Raw genomic sequence first — 20,382 nt, 5'->3', positions numbered from 1 at the left:
GGGTAGTTGATACAAATTGAGGAGGAATAGGCCCGGCTGCATCTAATTCAGTGACGTGTTTTAGTGAAATTCGATAGTGATAAAGATTTTTTTTTCGACTTCTTTCCACCACGGTGCTTTAGATAGCATTGATAAAAAATTGTAAGATCAATGGCGAAATAAAATCAGAATAGAGAAGCTTTGTGTTAATTGAAGGAAGAGGAAGGTCTTGTTTTTCAAGCCAGTTGGCCTTAAATGCTTAGTAAAAAATAGATTGAAAAAAACAAAGCCCTGATCCACTGTCTCCATTTCCAATAGCATGTATTGTGTTACCTGCAACTTCTGTTTCATGTGCAAAAATCAACATTACTTCTATTGGGCCAGATAGACTATTGTCACTCCTAGTATACCCAGCAAGCACTTAGCTCTAATTGTAAATTACTGATCATTTTGGGGGTTGTTAACAGAATCAAATGAGTTTCTCTGGAAAGCTAATGCTGCAAACTGTTTTTCAAATCATTTAGTAGCCAATAGAACATTTCATCGTGTTCCTCATAAGAATAATTGATTAGTCCCCAAAATATAGGGGAGGCGGAGGGGGGGTTCATCAGCCTGTCACTTAACCGAACACTAGAATTGTATCCACATTTTTCCCCCGTTCTCTTATTTGGTTATGAGCTGCTCCTGAGAATTTATCAAAGTCGTGTTTAAGTTTTAAATGGTCGTTTAGCTCTAAAATTCCACACATGGAGAATTACTGATCTGGAAATTTTACAGGTGAATGATCCCACAGAGCCCTATGGCTCTCCGTTCTGCCAGCGCGTAAATATGAACGATGTAAACTCTGGGGTCATGGGTTTCGTAATGTGTCAAACCCAGGGCAAGCGCCAGAGTCTCCCATTTTGAAGGGCAAGTAAATTCAGCTCTGCAGGACTGCCTGGTGCTGTCATCATCTTCCAACCATCACCGTGTTCCAGTGAGCCACATCTGGCCCCATCCTTACCCAATGCACACCTGGCCTCACCTGCCTGCAAAATAACTGGAAGATGGGGCGACAGCATTGTTAAACATTTTTGGTTTTAGTGGTTTGTAAATAATGTTGTCGTATGAAGTCAGGATCTGACTTGAAAAATATCTCATGTCTAATTGTTTTAAAAGCACATGCACTCTTCATCTCGAATTCTCAAGCGAGGTTGGTGGGGAGTGAGAACGCCTAATTTGAAATTCATCTAAGACTTATTAAAATGGAAGGTGACAGAAGAGCTACTATTTTTTTTATTACACGGGGTGCTGTTTTCCCATTTTGAATGGAAAGACATCATTCACTGCACATTCACTCTGATTTGTGAGATTTTATTTTCCTACTCAAATAATCCTAGGACGGCACGCCACACAGTTTGGCTTCTGATCGACTGGGACTTTGATTGAGTATCTGCAAGTTTTGTTTATGAGCCGTTTGATTCGCTTTCCTTCTCTCCTGCAGCTGCACTCTGAGCGTTACTCTGGAGCAGGCCATCATTCTTGCTCGAAGCCACGGTCTGCCACCCCGGTACATCATGCAAGCGACAGACGTGATGCGCAAACAGGTAGGTCACCCTCACCTTTCGGTTGTCATCATTTCCTCCCTGTCACGTGCATACGTGGGGACACCGCAGATCCTTCCGCTGTACAACCACACCGGAGTCCACCTCTGACGGAAATCTCGGGTTAGGGTTGGCCTGACATCAAGAATGAGGTGCAACCCTGGGCCGATCCAACTTGGGCTTTCCACGTGAGAGGAAGTACAGAAGGAGTCTGCAGGCTGAAATGACTGGAAATGAGAAAGTAAAAAGATTTCAAACAACGTGGCAGTCCCCCAGTTAGTGGCAGGAGAGAAATTATAACTACCTGCCTTGATCCGAAGCAGCGTGGCATAGTGGAAAGAGCACGGACTTGGAAGTCAGAGGACATGGGTTCTAATCCCTGCTCTGCCACTTGTCTGCTGGGTGACCTTGGGCAAGCCAATTAACTTTTCTGTGCCTCAGTTCCCTCATCTGTAGAGCTGTGAGCCCCACATGGGACAGGGACTGTGTCCAACCTGATCTGCGTGTAACCACCCCAGCGCTTAGTACGGTGCCTGGCACATAGTTAAGCACTTAACAAATACTATAATCATTATTATTATTATTATTATATGAACATGCCTGCTTTTTAATCAGTCATTGGTATTTTTTGAGTATTTCTTGTTTTCCGAGCACTGTTCTAAGAAGTGCTTGGCAGAGTATAGATCAGTGGAGTTGGTAGACATGATCCCTACCCACGAGGTTGAACCTCAAGTGCTTAGAGGTCAAACACCATTCTAAGCACTGTTCTACTCTGTGTTTTGACTTGAATATTCAGATTCCTTTCAAATTCCCCTATACGTGTGAGCCCATAATTTTCACATTTTCATGGCTCTGCCACTTGTCAGCTGTGTGACTGTGGGCAAGTCACTTCACTTCTCTGTGCCTCAGTTACCTCATCTCTAAAATGGGGATTAAGACTGGGAGTCTCACGTGGGACAACCTGATTCCCCTGTGTCTATCCCAGCGCTTGGAACAGTGCTCGGCACATAGTAAGCACTTAACAAATACCAACATTATTATTATTAGAACAGTGCTCTGCACGTAGTAAGTGCTTAACAAATACCAACATTATTATTATTATTATTATTACATTAATTTACTTCAGAATATACCATCCTGTGGAATCCTGTCCCTATAGTTGTTGCAGAGAGACAGTTTCAATTCATTCAATAGTATTTATTCAATAGTATTTATTGAGCCCTTACTATGTGCAGAGCACTGTACTAAGCGCTTGAAATGTACAAATCGGTAACAGATAGAGACAGTCCCTGTCCTTTGACGGGCTTACAGTCTAATTGGGGGAGACGGGCAGACAAGAACAATGGCAATAAATAGAATCAAGGGGATGAACATCTCATTAAAACAATAGCAAATAAATAGAATCAAGGTGATGTACATCTCATTAACAAAATAATGAGATTTATTCAATTCAATTCAATAGGTATGCATAGACAAGATATAAGTGTGGCATTTTAATTCAGTGAAAACCCCTATTCTGGACTGTGTTCTGATTTGTAATTACCGTGGTTAAAATAGAGCTGTCACAGCCTCAGTCTATTAAAAAAAGAAGGGTTTAGCCCTGCTAAATGAAATTGATACTAGTCATTGGGATTAAATAACTCACTTCTTGAATAACAATTATTTGACCTCTTGCCTCTTTGTCTAATGATAGGGGAGTAATAATTTTAGTATTTGTTAAACACTTACTAATTGCTAGGCAGTGTACTAAGCGCTGGGGTGGATGCAAGCCATCTGGGTTAGATTCATTCATTCAGTCGTATTTATTGAGCGCTTACTATGTGCAGAGCACTGTACCAAGTGCTTGGAATGTACAATTCGGCAACAGATAGAGACAGTCGTTGTCCCACGTGGAGATCCCAGTCTTAATCCCCATTTTACAGATGAGGTAACTGAGGCCCAGAGAAATTAAGTGACTTGCTTGAGGTCACAGAGAAGACAAGTGGCGAAGCTGGGATTTGAAACCAAGTCCTTCTGATTCCCAGACTTATGCTCTGCCACTTAGGCAACCATGCTACTCGTAATATACTTAAAGCAAGGGATTTTGGAAGTAGCTGCCCAACTGTTTTTTAATGTTTTAGGTGAAGTACCCAGTTAAAGTAGCCAATTTCCCCAAGTGTCCCAAATCTCTGGGAACTGACTCTTTGGGTCTCTCTTTTCCCCATCTAAGAATGCTTTGCTCTGACTCTCCTCCAACCTAACATGGCTGGTAGGTGGTTCAGAAATGGCTGGAGATCCCTTTACATTGGCTGGACAAAGACATTTTACGAACTAGATATAATAATGATGATGGCATTCGTTAAGCGCTTACTATGTGCCAAGCACTGTTCTAAGCACTAGGATAGATACAAGATTATCAGATTGTCCCACTTGGGGCTCACAGTTTTGATCCCCGTTTTACAGATGAGGTCACTGAGGCACAGAGAAGTTAAGTGACATGCCCAAAGTCACACAGCTGACAAGTGTCGGACTTGGGATTAGAACCCACGACCTCTGTCTTCCAAGCCCGTGCTCTTTCCACCAAGCCATGCTGCTTCTCTATGTGATTCCTTATTATGGTCACTGATTTCTCCAGGCCTTCCTCAGCACCTAACCTTACCTAACCTAGCAGAACCAAAAAGAATGCACTTTCCTTTTCTGAGATGTTGAGGCTAGAAATCTGATTCATTACCCTCTTCAGCAGAAAATGATCCCATAAGGAATTTAATACTGGCAGATTAAATTAATTCCCCATTCAAATGACTTAGGAAAGCCCTAGAAGAATCCAATTCTCTACAGTCTCATTTGGAAGATTTATGTTCTCAGACAGTAGTTGGAAGGAGAAAGAAAATTTGCATTCTTTCCTCCAGTTGGGAAAAAAAGAGGCCCAAGTTGAGAATAACCCAAATTGCTCAGAGACCCTCTGCAGATCTTCAGCCACACAGCTGAGTCAGGCACTCCCCGACATGGTCAGACTGCCCATCCTCAGAAATGTCCTTCTCACTGAGAAACAGCATGGCCTAATGTAGAGATCACAGGTTTGGGAGTCACACGGACCTGGGTTCAAATCCTGGCTCTGCCATTGGTCTGCTGTGTGACCTTGGGCAAGTCGCTTCACTCATCTGTGCCTCAGTTACCTCATCTACGTCATAGGGATTAAGACTGTGAGCCCCATGTGGGACAGGGACTTTGTCCCTACTGATTTGCTTTTATCTACTCCAGCGCTTGGCACAGTGCCTGACATATAGTAAGTGCTTAACAAACTCCATCAAAAAAGCCAGCACTTCCATGTTTAATTCCCAAGGCAGAAAAGGAGGTTCTGCTGCCCAGTAACCCTTATATTTCCCTCCAGTCGTTCGGAGCCATTTTCAGCCAGCCATATTTTTTGAGGTTAATCTTTTCCTGGCTGGGATATTCCTGGAATATAAAGCATATCCAAAGGCAGATGGAAACTGTCAAAAACCATCAGTTTGGGGAAGCAGCATGGCTCAGTGGAAAGAGCCTGGGCTTCGGAGTCAGAGGTCATGGGTTCGACTCCTGGCTCTGCCACTTGTCAGCTATGTGACTGTGGGCAAGTCACTTCACTTCTCTGTGCCTCAGTTACCTCATCTATAAAATGGGGATTAACTGTGAGCCTCACGTGGGACAACCTGATGACCCTGTATCTACCCCAGTGCTTAGAACATTGCTCTGCACATAGTAAGCGCTTAACAAATACCAACGTTATCATTATTATCAGTTGACTCCTCCAATGGGCAGTTAGTATAGGGGCTTGCTCATTTTTTTAAATCACTCTATGACCGACTGGGAGGGTAGGATTTCCAGGGTTCTGCCCGATGTCCAAAGCAGAGCCTGCAGGCCACATTTTGTCCACCGTGGAGTAGTGGCCAGGCCGCTGGTCTCTAGAACCAGTCGGGAGCTCCCGGTTCCATTCATTGAGGCATCATGAGCAAATTCATCTTTCTAGCTCAGTCTTCCTGTTTCATAAATGGAGCAAGAACACTTCCGCTTTCCCTCCTCATGAAGGATTATTGTCAGAGACCGAGCACTGGGCTAGCTGTTCAAGCACATCCTATCATTTCTGTTCTACTAGAATGTTATTTTTGATGTTAGATTTTTCACAGCTATTTTCCTTGGATTTCTCTCCCCACCTCCCAACCGGCTGCATCGCTCAATCCAAGAGGTTGCAACTAGATTCTGCTCTCTGGAAAGTAGAAAATTGATCGTTGTTTTGCTGCTGTTGAAATGGAGAGGATCAGATGCCATTATTATTAACTCACGTAGCTGGCTGATCCAGTCGATGAAAGTGTCGAGATAAAAGATGTTAGCTCAATCATAGTCTTAATCACTACTTTTCAGGACCGGGGATCCGTGACAGAGTTGAAAATAGCATCAATTTCAGAGAATACCAGTGGCAACCACAGGGCAAAGGATGGTCTTTATGTGGCCAAATGGGCATATATCCATTACATTGTTGTGTTGTACTGCCCCAAATGCTTAGTACAGTGCTCTGCACACAGTAAGCGCTCAATAAATACAATTGATTGAATGCGGAAGGGATGTCGCGATCTCAACTTGAATGTTTTCTTCAGCCACACCCTCATTCCTAGATCATCGCCTCATCAATAGCAACACACTCTTTAAATGACAAATCTTTTCATGCTGCACTCACCTTTGCACTTAAGCAGTGTGATCTGATGGGTAGAACATGGGCCTGGGAGTCAGAAGGACCTGGGTTCTAATCCTGGCTCTACCATTAATAATAATAATCTTGGTATTTGTTAAGCGCTTACTATGTGCAGAACACTTTTCTAAGCGCTGGGGGATACAAGGTCATCAGGTTGTCCCACATGGGGCTCACAATCAATCCCCATTTTACAGATGAGGTAACTGAGGCACAGAGAAGTTAAGTGACTTGCCCAAAGTCACACAGCTGGCAAGTGGCAGAGCTGGGATTCAAACCCATGACGTCTGACTCCCAAGCCCGAGCTCTTTCTACTGAGCCACGCTGAGTCTGCTCTCTGACCTCAGGCAAGGTACTCAACTTCTCTGGGTTTCAGTTCCCTCATCTGCACACTGGGAATTCATACTGTGGGCCCCATGAGGGACATGGACTGTGTCCAAACTAATTGGCTTGTATCAACCCTAGCGCTTAGTATAGTGCTTGGCACAGAGTAAGTGCTTAACAAATACCATAAAAAACAAAACAAGCACACACAAAAACTTACAGGTTTTGAGTCCAGTAGTCTCCGGGCCAAGGTTAAAGTATATTTCTTAATGGAAGAATCAATCATTCCTGTGAATCAGGGATATTCCAGTTATTTTTGCAATCTTTCTCTTCTTCCCTTTCATCGATTACTCCCCGTTTTCCCTTCACTTTCCCTAAAAACACCTCACCATCTACAGCCTCCTCCTCTCCCTGCTGCAGTCTACCTTTCCTTAAAAGGACCGAGTTGTGTTAAAATAGCAAATCTATTCATTCATTGTTGAATTTATTGAGTGCTTATTGTGTGCAAAAAGGTAGGTTAGGATGCACAAACCTTTGTTTTCCCCGATTAGACTGTAAGCCCGTCATTGAGCAGGGATTGTCTCTATCTGTTGCCGAATTGTATATTCCAAGCGCTTAGTACAGTGCTCTGCACGTAGAAAACACTCAATAAATACTATTGAGTGAATAAATGAATGAAAAGCAGTCATTGGTTTTGTTTCTGGACTTGGCCAAAACGGCCAACTTTCTTCCTGCCATAATCAGTGTCATTTGTCCAGGTTAATGATGTGTCCTTGGGGGCAGACACCCGTCGCTTTCTTTTAATGTTTTGCTTAGCCTTTCCAGGGCACTGAGTTTAGTTCTGACCAATAAATGGGAACTCAATAAATGTTTAGAGAAAGGCCAGAGTTTCACTAGTAAGAAATAATGGTTGAGCATACTGAATCATTATCCAGCCCAGCTATTTCTGGAAATAATGGAAACCTATTCTGAAAAGGTTATTTGGAGGAAGGTAAAAATGCTGCATCTAATGAATGGTAATTTAGATGGATGTAGCAAGGTTTTATATGAGACTTCCCATAACTCAACTAATGTGATTTATCACCCCAGCTAGGTAATTGAGATTTACTTACGTAGCTAGTTGTATAAGGTGATGAATAAAGAAAAATGAACTTCATGGTGCTCTCTCTTATGCCTTATAACTTGAATCATAAACACTATGAGATAAAACATAAAGGTATCTCCCTCGTACGATTTTTCGGTTTCTTCAGAGGTTTTATGAAACAGTAGAAAACCCCTGCCATTTGGTAAAAAGGCTGCCTTACTGAACCTCCTGTTCAAGCATGGTTGCGGTGGGCGGTGCAGGAAAGTTAATCAGAATGGAGCTTTTAGAGCCTCACTCTCCCCTCTGTGTAGGCGGTCAGGCTTTTTCCCATCTCATTAGGTTCCCCAGAGAACACAAGGCCTGGTACCCCTAGCACTACTCTTGCTCTGCACCATTTAAGGGGGACAGTTTGTTTTTTATGCTATTTGTTAAATTCTTACTATGTGCCAGGCACTATACTAAACACTGGGGTAGATACAAGTTAATCAGATTTGGACACAGTCCATGTCCCAAATGGGGCTCACAGTCTTAATCCTCATTTTACAAATGAGGGAACTGGGGCACAGAGAAGCTAAGTGACTTGTCCAAGGTCACACAGCAGACAAGTGGCAGACCTGGGATTAGAACCCAGGTCATCCTACTCCCAGGTCTGTGCTCTTTCCACTAGGCCATGCTGCTTCACATGGAAGGTTGGAAAGAGATGGAACCTGGAGGTGCACTGAGGAGAAAGGAGAAAGAGGCTATAGGGGGCAGTTATTATTATTAATAATAAAAATTAATAATAATACCTCCATAACTTCTCACCCTTGAGGATGACTGGCAGCAGGCAGGAGAGGAAAAGCTTCGAATGGAAATCTTAAATGCCTGGAAAGATGTGGAGCTAAGACAGCTCGAGGCGGCACGCCTTCCTTTTGGCCAATCTCAGTCACGACCCAGGGTCACTGATTCCCTCAGAGTCCCCTTCAGCTCTGGCTTCACCCCCTTGAAAGGCAACCTGCGGGGGAGCCGATATGCGGCTGTATTAGACTGCATCGATGATGACCTCTTGGAAGCTCGGAATCCAGGCAGATAGGCCAGTTGTCAGACCCAGATCGCATAAACGCCGCCACTCTAGTTGTTAATCCTCTTGCCTGGCAACTTGGAAAGTAGAAAGTGAAAAGTGCCACGAGTCAGAAAACCTTGCTTTTTCTCAAAGTTCTGCTTTAGAGATCGTTAAGAAAACTTCATCTCCCAACAAGTAAATGGAACCCTATTTCCAGGCTGGAGGGCGGATAAGATGTGTAGGAGAGTCTAAGATTCCTCGCTCCCTGAGAAGAATTGTGCTTTTAGTGTATTCATTTTTTTAATTTTCAAAGTCTTAATCTTGGTCTTACTAAGAAAGAATCCTGAACGATGGAAAGGACAGGAATTCTGCATATAACACATGTCCACTGGGGATTTAGAAGATTAGAGAACCAGAAACTAATTACTTCAAATGCCAAATCAGTGTCTTTTCCGTTTTCCAAAGAGCAATTATTTTGGATATTGATTTCAGCAAAAGGCCCTCTCCCCGAACTTTGGTACCTGTTACCCAAACTTCTTTACTCAGTATTAAATGTGATTCCATTTCATTCATTCATTCATTCATTCATTCATTCATTCATTCAATCGTATTTATTATGCACTTACTGTATGCAGAGCACTGTACTAACCTCTTGGGAAAGTTCAATACAACAGTAAACAGTAAAAAAAACCCTGCCCACCACAGGCTCACAGTGGAGAGGGGCAGCAGACAGACATCAATACAAATAAACAATATAAATAAAATTACAGATATATACATAAGTGCTGTGAGGCTGGGAACCAGAGGAGAGCAAAGGGAGCAAGTCAGGGCAACGTAGACGGGAGTGGGAGATGAGGAAAAGTGGCGCTTAGCTTGGAAAGGCATCTTGGAAGAAATGTGTCTTCAATAAAGCTTTGAAGCGGCGGGGGGAGAGAAATTGCCTGGCGGATTTGAGGAAGGAAGGCATTCCAGGTCAGAGGCAGGACGTGGGCCAGGGGTCGGTGGTGAGACAGGTGAGATCAAGGCGTAGTGAGAAAGCACAAGAGGAGTGAAGTGTGCGGGCTGGGTCATAGAAGGAGAGAAGTGAGGTAAGGAAGGAGGGGGCAAGGTGATGGAGTGCTTTAAAGTCAGTAGTAAGGAGTTTTTGTTCGATACGGAGGTGGATGGGCAACCACTGGAGATTTTTGAGGAGGGGGGTCATATGTCTTGAATGTTTCTCGTGGAAAGATGAGCCGGGCAAGCACTGCCTGGCCTGGAGAGAGGCAGGAGGTGGAAGGTCAGCAAGGAGGCTGATGCAGTAATAGGCAGGATAGGATGAGAGAATGTATTAACGTGGTAGTAGTTCGGGTGGAGAGGAAAGGGCGGATTATAGCGATGGCTTTCTGATCACTGCGCCCTGTACATAAGGATTTGAATGTGTCTGTTGCAGGGAGCAAGAGTCCAGAATACGGCCAAGAATTTGGGAGTGCGAGACCGGACCCCACAATCTGCCCCTCGGTATGTATGCGCTCAGACCATCTGATCATTAAAGTCTTTGGCTTTACTCCTCGGTTAAAGGCACCTGGAGCTTCTCAGCACAGCCTGCTCTTGGGTTCCCAGTTGGTTCCTTGAGATTTTTGTCTTGCAAATAGCATCGACAGAACGGGGGCCCTATTTAGGAAGAAGCGTTTGGAGATTTCTCAGTCATTTTGGTGGTCAAAGAGAACAGAGTGCCAGCAGATAAAATCCAGGGTAATGCCAACATTGAATTACTTGCCCTGAAATGTTCATCGCCTTGATTCAGCTGAAAATCGAAACTGTCTCAGAACACTATTCTTACATTCTGCTGCAGGGACCAAGAGACTGATGAGGTTTGTGCTCAGGGACTTCTGTTTCATTCTTCTTGGTACCTTTTCATAGGACTTGGTTAAGTGCTTCACTCTTAGTGGATGCTTAATCCATATCCTGTTGACCGACCAAACTCCCTTCTGGATACCAGAAGTAGTAGAAATAATACTTATTGAGCATCTGCTATGTGCAGTACACTGTACTAAGCACCTGGGAATATACAACAGATGCCTGGCACATTCCTTCCCCACAAGGAGATTACTCGCTAACAAGAGTCCAATTGTGCAAATTCATTTTAATTGATTTTGCCAAATGCCATGGACGTCCGTGAGCCCTGTATGGGAAATAGGCTCCATCCTTGGGTATTGCAGACAGAGCAGTCCCTCTTGTTTATTTTTATCAGCCAAGAGGCCATTAGAATGAAAAAATGACTACAGTGTTGCTGGGGGGGCTAGGGGTTACTTCATTCCCGAGTGGTCCCAGAAATGGACAGAGACTTCCCAGATAGAAACAATCCTTTTTGCTGAAAATAGATGACGCAACCCAGACTCGGTCTGCATCTTCTGTTTCAATGCTGACTCTTCTAAATCACTCTCATTAATCTTTTGCCGAGGTTTATGGGCTCCCTCAGACTTGATTAAAATCAAACCCTTCATTGTTGAGAATCATTACCCACGGGTGTGTTGAATAAGTCCGTGGCCACGGAAATGAACTTGTGGAAAATAGAGGCCCACCGAGGCGCTTAAATCCCAGTAAGGAAACAAAGTGGTAATTGATGGGTGTCTGATGTAAGAGAAAACGTGGCTAAATAGCAGAGTTTCAGATGAAGCTTCAGGATCCCGATCGATACGCCGATAAGGAAGCTGAGAGAAAGAGAAATTGACCCAACTTTTTTTTCCCTGAACTGGGCTATGATCTCACAGCAAAATCTAAATGAAATGCCAAAATGGGTCTGTCGTTGGACCTACAAGATGGGTCTGTGTTCATGTGCGACAGCAGAGAACTGTCGGGTGGACAGGCAGAGACCGCCAGGAGAATATAGTCACTAGTTTGGGTTGCCAAATAGATCAGTCATCGTCATCATCATCACCGGTACTTATTGAGCACTTACTATGTGCAGAGCACTGCACTACGTGCTTGGGAGAGTACAAGGATTCAAGGTTAGCGTTCCAGAACGAAAGAGGAGGACAGCACAGTTGTCCTGGACATTGTTGGAAGTAGTTCATTCCCCCCAGTTTGAAAACATAGATCCTGAAAGAACCTTGAGAACGTCGCCCTCCCCCAAAATAGCCTCTCCAGTTGTACTTAAGGAGACTGTGTCTTCCCGGGGTCACGTGTTCTAGCTGTTGTTCTAGAGTCCCTCCAGACCAGTCCGGATCCAAAGTAGAATAAAGCCCCCAGGCTCCGGGGTGTTGAGGCAGATGAGGAATGTGATGGTGAGATGGAAAAGAATGAAACACATCTTCGTGACCAGTAAAGAATTGCTCATGGGGTGAAAAGGAGCAGAAAGTGATTGAGACGGAACCATGTAGACGGCGTCCCTGGGCTCCAAGCAGAGCCCCATCACTGGACAAGGGACAGGAAAAGTATTGCTTCAGTCCAGCCCAGCCCCTGTTTGTTTGATTTGTTTGATGGTACTTGTTAAGCACTTGCTTACTATGTGTCAAACACCGTTCTAAACGCTGGCGTAGGTACAAGGCACACATGGGGCTCGCAGTCTTCCGTGAGAGAGAGAACAGGTATTGAATCCCCATTTGAAAGCTGAGGAAAGTGAGGCACAGAGAAGTTAAGTGATATGACCAAGGTCAGTCAGTCATTCGTACATATTGAGCGCTTACTGTATGCAGAGAATACAGTAAGCGCTTGGGAGAGTACAATACAACAATAAACAGATCTATTCCCTGCCCACAACGAGCTTACAGTCTAGAGGGTCACACAGCTAGCAACTGGCAGAGCTGAGAGTAGTACCTGTCCTCTATCTTCCAGGACAGTCGCCTTTCCACTATGCCACGCTGCTTCTTTTGTGTGTGATTCCGTCTTGGCAGCCCCTCCCTGCCTGTTCTACATTCCCTGTGTCCAACCCGCACTTAGCATTACAAATGGGTCTGAACTCGGATAACCCCGAGTCATCCCCCAGCGAGAGGCAGTGCGGTATCTGCACGCCGTCCTGTTCTAGCGATGCCAGCCGGCACTGTTATTCCATTAGCTGAACCCGGGAGAAGCCCTCCTTCCCGTTGGCAAACAGATGCGTCGGAGGCTCATCTACCTGGAGTCATTACTGCAGATTATCCAGAAACGGGTGCCGGAAGATAATGGAATGTGATGGCATAAAGCCGAAAAGTTGGGAGAATTCATTCAATAATATTTATTGAGTGCTTACTATGTGCAGAGCACTGTACTAAACGCTTGGAATGTACAAATCGGTAACAGAGACAGTCCCTGCCCTTTGATGGGCTTACAGTCTAATCAATTCTGTTGCAGTGTGCTCTCCCAAACGCTCAGTACACGGTAAGCGCTCAGTAAATTCCACGGATTGAGTGGGGTGCATCCCCCCGAATGCATTAGTCACAGAGGGCAACATTTGAAAGTCTCCCAGCTTACTCGTCACACTTTGCCCACATTAATACGCTGCATTCATTTATCAGTCAGTCAATCAGTGGTATTAAGTGAGTGATTTTGTTTTTGTCTGTCTGTCTCCCCCGATTAGACTGTAAGCCCGTCACTGGGCAGGGACTGTCTCTATCTGTTGCCGATTTGTACATTCCAAGCTCTTAGTACAGTGCTCTGCACATAGTAAGCGCTCAGTAAATACTATTGAATGATTTCTGTGTGGAGAGCACTGTACCAGAAAACCTGGGAGAGTTCAATAGAGTCAGTAAACCCGATTACTGCCCTGGAGAAGCTTACAACTAGTGAAGAGCGATGCTGTTCTCCCAGAGAGGCTGTCTTTCACTTTGGAGCAAGGCTTCCCTTTCTCTTCCCACTTGCGTTAACCTCTATCAGAGCAAGGCTCAAGATGTCATCAAGCCACTTAACTTCTTTATGCCTCAGTTACCTCATCTATAAAATGAGGATTAAAACTGTGAGTCCCATGTGGGACAACCTGATCACCTTGTATCTATCCCAGTGCTTAGAACAGTGCTTGGCATCTAGTATACGCTAAATGAATACCATCACCATCATCATCTTCACCTTTGCTTGGTACCTGTGCAGAAAACGGGTGACGATGACGATGATCTCGTGTACCTGGTTCTCCCCAGCCTCTCCCAGTTTGGGAGGAGAGCGGGTTGCTGGAAGTTGGTGGAGGAACCTCTGTTGAATCAATCAATGGTATTCATTGAGCGCTTACTTTATCCGCCACCTGTCATCTGTGTGACTTTGGGCAAGTCACTTAACTTCTCAGTGCCTCAGTTACCTCATCTGTAAAATGTGGGTGAAGACTGTGAACCTCACGTGGGACAACCTGATTACCCTGTATCGCCCTCAGTGCTTAGAACAGTGCTCGGCACATAGTAAGCGCTTAACAAATACCAACATTATTATTATTATTATTACTGTCTGTTGACCTACCCTCTTTTCTCTTCCTCCCTCCTGGCCCCACAGTTCTTATGTACAAATCTGTAACTCTATTTGTATCAATGTCCGTCTCCCCACCTCTAGACTTGTAAGCTCATTTTGGGCAGCCAAGGTCACTGTTTATTATTGTAGTATACTTTCCCAAGCTCTTAGTTCATTCCTCTGCACAGAGTAAGCGCCCAATAAATACGATCGAATGATTGAATGAGTGAGGAAAGAGGGAGTTTGCTTAAGTGTTGGCTTCCCTCCCTTGACCACCCAAAGTGCACGACTGCTACATGTTGCCCGGCCGTGCCCAGCCTCACTTGGGTTGGACCTGGAGTCCAGACAACTGCCATCTTATGGTAACTATTTGGCTGATGCCTTCTCTTCCCTGCCTTCTGCCTGGGAGCGATATGGAAGAAACAGCTGCATAGTTAAGAAGGGGAGTGAATGAGGGCCCAGCAATGAGGGCTTCCAGGGTTTAGGGAACAGATGGAGGGGGACATCCTTTCGCAACTCTGGCTGCAGAGGACAGCTTAGGGTCGGGTTCAATAATAACCCCCTCCCCTGGAGTCCAGGAAATGGATTTTCTAAAAGTCCGCAGAACTCGCAGCGTGAATTATTAATAGAAAATGCTTCTGAGCTAACTTTCTCGATGAAGGAGGGACAGTTTAAGATTAACAATGCCTAGAGTCTAGCATTTGTTCAGTGGGACTATTCTCTAATGTCAGGCTGACCGAGGGAGTCATGAGAACTCTTTGGCTTATTTGGTTTGGATTTGGTGTGCCGCTCCTAGAAAACGAATCTCTAATCATTTCAAATACCGTGTTGTGGAGTTGACAGAATGTCCACTCTGTGCTTTTGCCAGGTTATACAAGCTGTGTCAGCCACCACCAGAAGAATAAAGAGATGTGCTCCAAAAATTCATGAATACTTCTGGGACACTGGACTATAAAAGAAAATTCAATGCTGCTTCCAGTAAAGTATTTCTGGACTCTCATTAAGTGCTCTACTTGGGATAAGAGCAAAACTGCCTTCGTTTAAATGTTTCTCAATCAATTCCCGCCCCCCCCCCCCCCCCCCCCCGGCCTAGAAGAAAGAAGACACTGGGGAACCTATTCACATCACTCCTCTTTCGGTAATGTAGGAACACCCTCTGCCATTTAATCCGAATTGTACTTTCCAAGCGCTTAGTACAGTGCTCTGCACACAGTAAGCGCTCAATAAATACGATCGAATGAATGAACCTGGGATATCGACACTGCAATCAGGCTGCGGATGAAGGAGCTGTCAGCATCTAAAATCACCTCATCACAGATCGTCACTCATCACAGATACCAACCGTCCGGAGAATTTACAGAAGTAGAAGGATACTCGAGCGTCCACACTGTCAAGCCTACCGATCACCACCACCCCCGCAAGCCAACTCTTACTTTGTCTTATGATATTTCCTTTTGTTTCCTCCATGGTGCTTAGGAAAGGAATGTGTTCTAGGGTGTCGGGTGGAAGCACTGTAAACGTAGCCCCATCGGTTCAACAGAGAGCCCTGCAGTCTCTGGCATCAGTCAGTGGGATTTATTGAATGCTCAGTGTGTGCAGAGAGCTGTACTAAGCGCTTGGGAGAGTACAGTGCAACAGAATTGATAGACATACTCTGCCCACAGTGAGCTTACGGTCTAGAGGGCATGCTATCGTTCAAAGGAATCTGGCCCCTACTGCTGGATTTGGGACATTATTTTCCAAATCTGGTAACCAGAACTGTGAATCTGTAGACTACGTTTTCTTCCCATCTCCGCCAAAGTGGGCACACTGCCTGGCAGATCCCAGAGCCTAACGGGGACCAGGATCCCCTAAACCTGGTTTAGATGGGGCCTGGCAGTTCAAGCAACATGTCCCAGTATGGGGAGAGGACAGTTCCCCTGATACTTTTAATTAGGAGCTAATCAAGATGACCTTTTCTTAGAGTGTGCTGCTTATGCTTGAATAAATGAATGAATTATGCTTAATGATGCAGAAAGCAAAGACAAGCAGAGCACGGGATCAAATTCAACTCGTCCAAAATGTTAAAGATTCGAGCCCGATGGGCCTCCGTAGGAGGGCCCGTGAGGTCGGCCGAGGGAAGTCGCACAGGACGGGGTGCTGTAGACATGTACACATCACCCCTCTGTTCTGGCCTCCGACATCTAATGCCTTGTGCACAAATTTACCTTCAAAATATGGGCATTTTGAACCAATATTTGAGGAGAGGGTTAAGAGTAAGACACCTGTTGGTTTTGGCGCCCTGTCATTTCCCTTTTCTGTAGCATCCTTTTGTTACAAATCCTGTAGACAAGAAATACTGAGGGGAAAGACTAATAACCAAATAACCCGCATGGTTGGATACACCATGAGGAGTTCCTGTTTCAGAGCTACAGTGGCAGATAGAAGAGAAACTTTTGATTTGTCAAAAGTCAAAACTCATGAACCCCCAGCCTCCTTGGATCCAACAGGCCCTGCCACATGTTTGAAAATTTGGGATTTTTGAAGCCAAGGAAAGAATACAGCTTATCACATGCTTAGCATAGCTCACCCTGGCCTTTACAGAGTGCATTTGGAACCTTGGCCTCTATATACTACATTTATTTGAAGTTCAAATTATCGAGTTTAAATGCAAAGGCAATTTTTATTTATCTCAGTGTTGCAGAAGGTCAGATATGCAGAATACAAGAAGTGCTAGATTTTTGAGGTTAGCTTTGTTGTGATGACAGGGATCTTGGAAGAGGGCAGAATATCATGGGCATTTGTGCCACCACATCTGAGCATTGACTGGACCCTGCTCGATCTCCCCCTTAGCCTTTCCCCTTGATTCTTGTGAACAGAATTGGGCCCTTAGCAGCTATTGAAAGCAGTTTGGTGTTGAGAGTGTCATTATTCTAAAGCTTTACGTTAGTTGAGCAGGTAATGGGGTTACTTTTAGGGTTGTAAATGGAGTGATGCTGATTTTAAGTTCTTACTAAAATGTTTGGTTTGTCAGAAGTGTTTAGAATGGCTTTTGGCAATTCAGATGAATTTTATGCAATTGCTCTGTAGCCAAAGCATGTACAGACTTCCCCAGAAGTTAACTTTTATTGGCTTTTTTATTAAGAAGAAAGTTCTATTAAAAGCACTACTTCTCTTACTGGGAAGTAGTTACAAAATGGGATTTCTGTACTATATATAAACACAACTATGTTCTGAGAAGTATTTTATGCCGTGCGGATACATCAAAGTATGCTTTGGATAAAAAAAAAAACAGGCATTTATATCATGTGAATTTTTTTGTCTTATGCTGTCGAGACGTCTCCAACCCATGGCGACTCCATGGACACATGTATCCCACAATGCCCCACTGTCCATCTACAGTCGTTTGGTAGTGTGTCCATAGAGTTTTCTTGGTAAAAATACAGAAGTGGTTTACCATTGCCTTCTTCCACACAGTAACTTGAGTCTCCGCCCTCGCCTCTCTCCCGTGCCATTGCTGCCTTAAACAGGTGAGTTTTGACTTGTAGCAGATTGCCTTCCACTCGCTAGCCACTGCCCAAGCTCGGAGTGGAATGGATACGTCTCTGCCTGACTCTCCTTCCCATAGTCGAAGCTGGTAGAGTCCTGGAAACTCTCCAGGTGTGATCCTGAGAGGGGATCGTTTGAATTACCTATTGTCATTATTGAAAGAAAAGGAAGGGTCCAACCAGAAAGCATTGGAAGACACCATGTAGTGTACATAATGGGATGTTTTTCTTTTTTATTTAAAGGAAGATATAGTCTAATTTTGTATAGTTAGTGTGCAGTAACTATTTCCTTCTAATTTTCATATATACCAGAAATATATATCACATTTATTATGTTTGTATAATATTCATAGCACTATCATCCTTGGAAGGGTGTTTAGCTATAAAGGACATGGTTTCCCATGCTACGACTAAGTGCCAATTGTAAGAGGGAAAATTGAAAGTAAAATCAATTTAACATCTTTCAGTGTGTTATCCCGAGTATTGATAATATCACAAACTCTTCTTTTCATTTGCCTTGGTTGCCATTAAGTATTTCTCTGGGGATTTCCATAGAAACCTTTTAAAATGTCAACCATTTGTAATGAGAGAACAGAAGTGTGGACCGTTGTATACCACAGGTTGTCCCGAATAGTACTCGGCCTTCAACAGGGAACATTCTGGCTGGAATTTTCCTCAGATATCTGTAAAACAGGGCCCTCGATTTCCAGAGAGAAACAGCAGTTAGCCTGTAGGAAAATTGTGTCTTAGATAAACTGCACCTGAAACACCTGGATAATTCGACCATGGAGGGATTCAATGGTATTTCGAGTCTCCAGCCTTCATCCTCTCCAGGGCTTAATCTCTTCTTGGGAATAAGGTAGGTAGGGCACAGAATTCCTTCAGGTTCACTCAGTCTAGGCAACTCCGGCCTCCTGCGCTCAGTTTTGCAGATGAGGGAGCCGAGGTGCAGTGTTGTTAGGTGACTTGCCCAAGGTCACACAGCAAACGATTGGCAGAGCCGGGATTAGAACCAAGGTCTTCTGATCCAGGCCCGTCCAGTGTCCACTAGGCCGCATTGTAGAATTAGCAGACGGGATTCCTGCCCTTTAGGAGCTCACCATCTAACGAGAGATACTAAAATTCATTCATCCAATTGTATTTATTGAGCACTTACTGTGAGCAGAACACTGTTCTGAGCACTTGGGAGAGTAGAATATAACAATAAACGGTCTGGGCGGGGGACAGACATTAATATAAATAAATGACAGATATGAACCTAAGTGCTGTGGGGCTGGGAGGGGGAATGAATGAAGGGAGCATGTCAGAGCTACGCAGAAGGGAGTGAAGCAGAAAAATCCCTGCCTTAGGTACCCAGATAAAGCAACCCCTCCCCCCCCAGCCCCCATTAAGGCTCAGAATGCAGAGAACTTTTTCGATAGTTTGCGTTTTGTGGATTAAAAATACCAAGATGGATTATGAGGACTGAACCCTCATAATCAGCGTGGAAGCTGATTGGAAGCAGCGTGGCTCAGTGGAAAGAGCACGGGCTTTGGAGTCAGGGCTCATGAGTTCGAATCCCAGCTCTGCCACTTGTCGGCTGTGTGACTATGGGCAAGTCACTTAACTTCTCTGGGCCTCAGTTCCCTCATCTGTAAAATGGGGATTAAGACTGTGAGCCCCACGTGGGACAACCTGATTCCCCTATGTCTACCCCAGCGCTTAGAACAGTGCTCGGCACATAGTAAGCGCTTAACAAATACCAACATTATTATTATTAACCCTGACAATTTGAATCTGATTTTCTGCACAATGTATATTTCCACTACCTCGGTATTTTGGGGATGATCTTTTTAAAAAATCATTTACGACCTTGCCATCTGAGGAGTGTTAAGGGCCGGAGCTGTTTCTGAGGCTGTATAAATATGGATGTGCAGTGGACATTAGAAAGCCCCCTGGGGGAAGTGGGGGAGATGAAGTGCTTTCATTCAGTCAGTCATAATTGAGTGCTTACTGTGTGCAAAGCACTGAACTAAGGACTTGGGAGAGTACACTATAACAACAGACATATTCCTTGCCCGCAAGTGCTGCTGCTTATTGGGTTCCCTTAAACCATCAGCTGCTGTCAGTCGTTGTCCTTTCTGGTGACCCTGGAAAGGGCATTTACTGTGCCCGAGGGCCATTTTAAGAAGACCCTCAAATGTTGCATTTTAGAAGGTGATTGGATTAGGGTTAGGTTAATAATTTCTCATTATCAGAGTGAGAAAAGCCAGAAAATAACCCACATGCTTTTAATTAAACTGGAGCCACCTGATGCTTGGAAATATTTAATTCTGGATTTTTCTAGATTGCCCCCCACACACACCCCAATCCCTACAGCATTCTGCTAAGAACCCAGAGGAAGTGGGTTCTAAACCAGGCTCCGCCATGGGTCTGCTGTGTGACCTTGGGCAAGTCACTTCACTTCTCTGTGCCTCAGTTTCCTCATCTGTAAAATGGGGATTAAGACTGTGAGCCCCATGTGGGACAGGGACTGTGTCCAACATGATTAGCTTGTATCTACCCCAGTGCTTAGAACAGTGCTTGGCACATAATAAGCGCTTAACAAATACTATTGTTATTATTAGGAATTCATACTGATAGGGTGCTCACATTTAAAATGATTATGTGCTCATTTCCAGGTTATTACCATGTATATATAGTGTTTCAAGTAGAGAATACTAATTTTATGAAAATGTTTCAGGATGCGTATATTAGATTTTGAATATCTAATGCTT

The 20,382-nt window shown here is 44.3% G+C and overlaps 1 protein-coding gene and 1 non-coding gene across 3 annotated transcripts in view; one reads left to right on the top strand and one right to left on the bottom strand.

The window, feature by feature from the left end:
- The window catches only part of PREX2 (phosphatidylinositol-3,4,5-trisphosphate dependent Rac exchange factor 2), a 190,613-nt gene extending 175,432 nt beyond the window's left edge, over positions 1-15,181 (top strand). The window contains exons 38-40 of one of the 2 annotated variants that reach the window (XM_001511236.4): positions 1,463-1,565; positions 10,144-10,211; positions 14,968-15,181. In XM_001511236.4, coding sequence (XP_001511286.1) covers positions 1,463-1,565; positions 10,144-10,211; positions 14,968-15,004 — 208 coding nt within the window. In that variant the 3' untranslated portion in view covers positions 15,005-15,181. Of the gene's footprint in view, positions 1-1,462; positions 1,765-10,143; positions 10,212-14,967 lie in introns of those variants that run through there. The other variant, XM_007666826.4, reaches the window with a different exon arrangement.
- A 2,437-nt stretch (positions 15,182-17,618) lies between these two features.
- LOC114813371 lies at positions 17,619-17,756 on the bottom strand. The gene has a single exon (XR_003761092.1). It is a non-coding gene; the product is annotated as a small nucleolar RNA SNORA7 (small nucleolar RNA).
- Positions 17,757-20,382: the final 2,626 nt, after the last annotated feature.

Source organism: Ornithorhynchus anatinus, chromosome 7 (assembly GCF_004115215.2).
Source record: "Ornithorhynchus anatinus isolate Pmale09 chromosome 7, mOrnAna1.pri.v4, whole genome shotgun sequence".
Lineage (NCBI taxonomy): Eukaryota > Metazoa > Chordata > Mammalia > Monotremata > Ornithorhynchidae > Ornithorhynchus > Ornithorhynchus anatinus.
The sequence above is the reverse complement of the archived record's forward strand: the minus strand, read 5'-3'. Positions and strand labels throughout refer to the sequence as shown.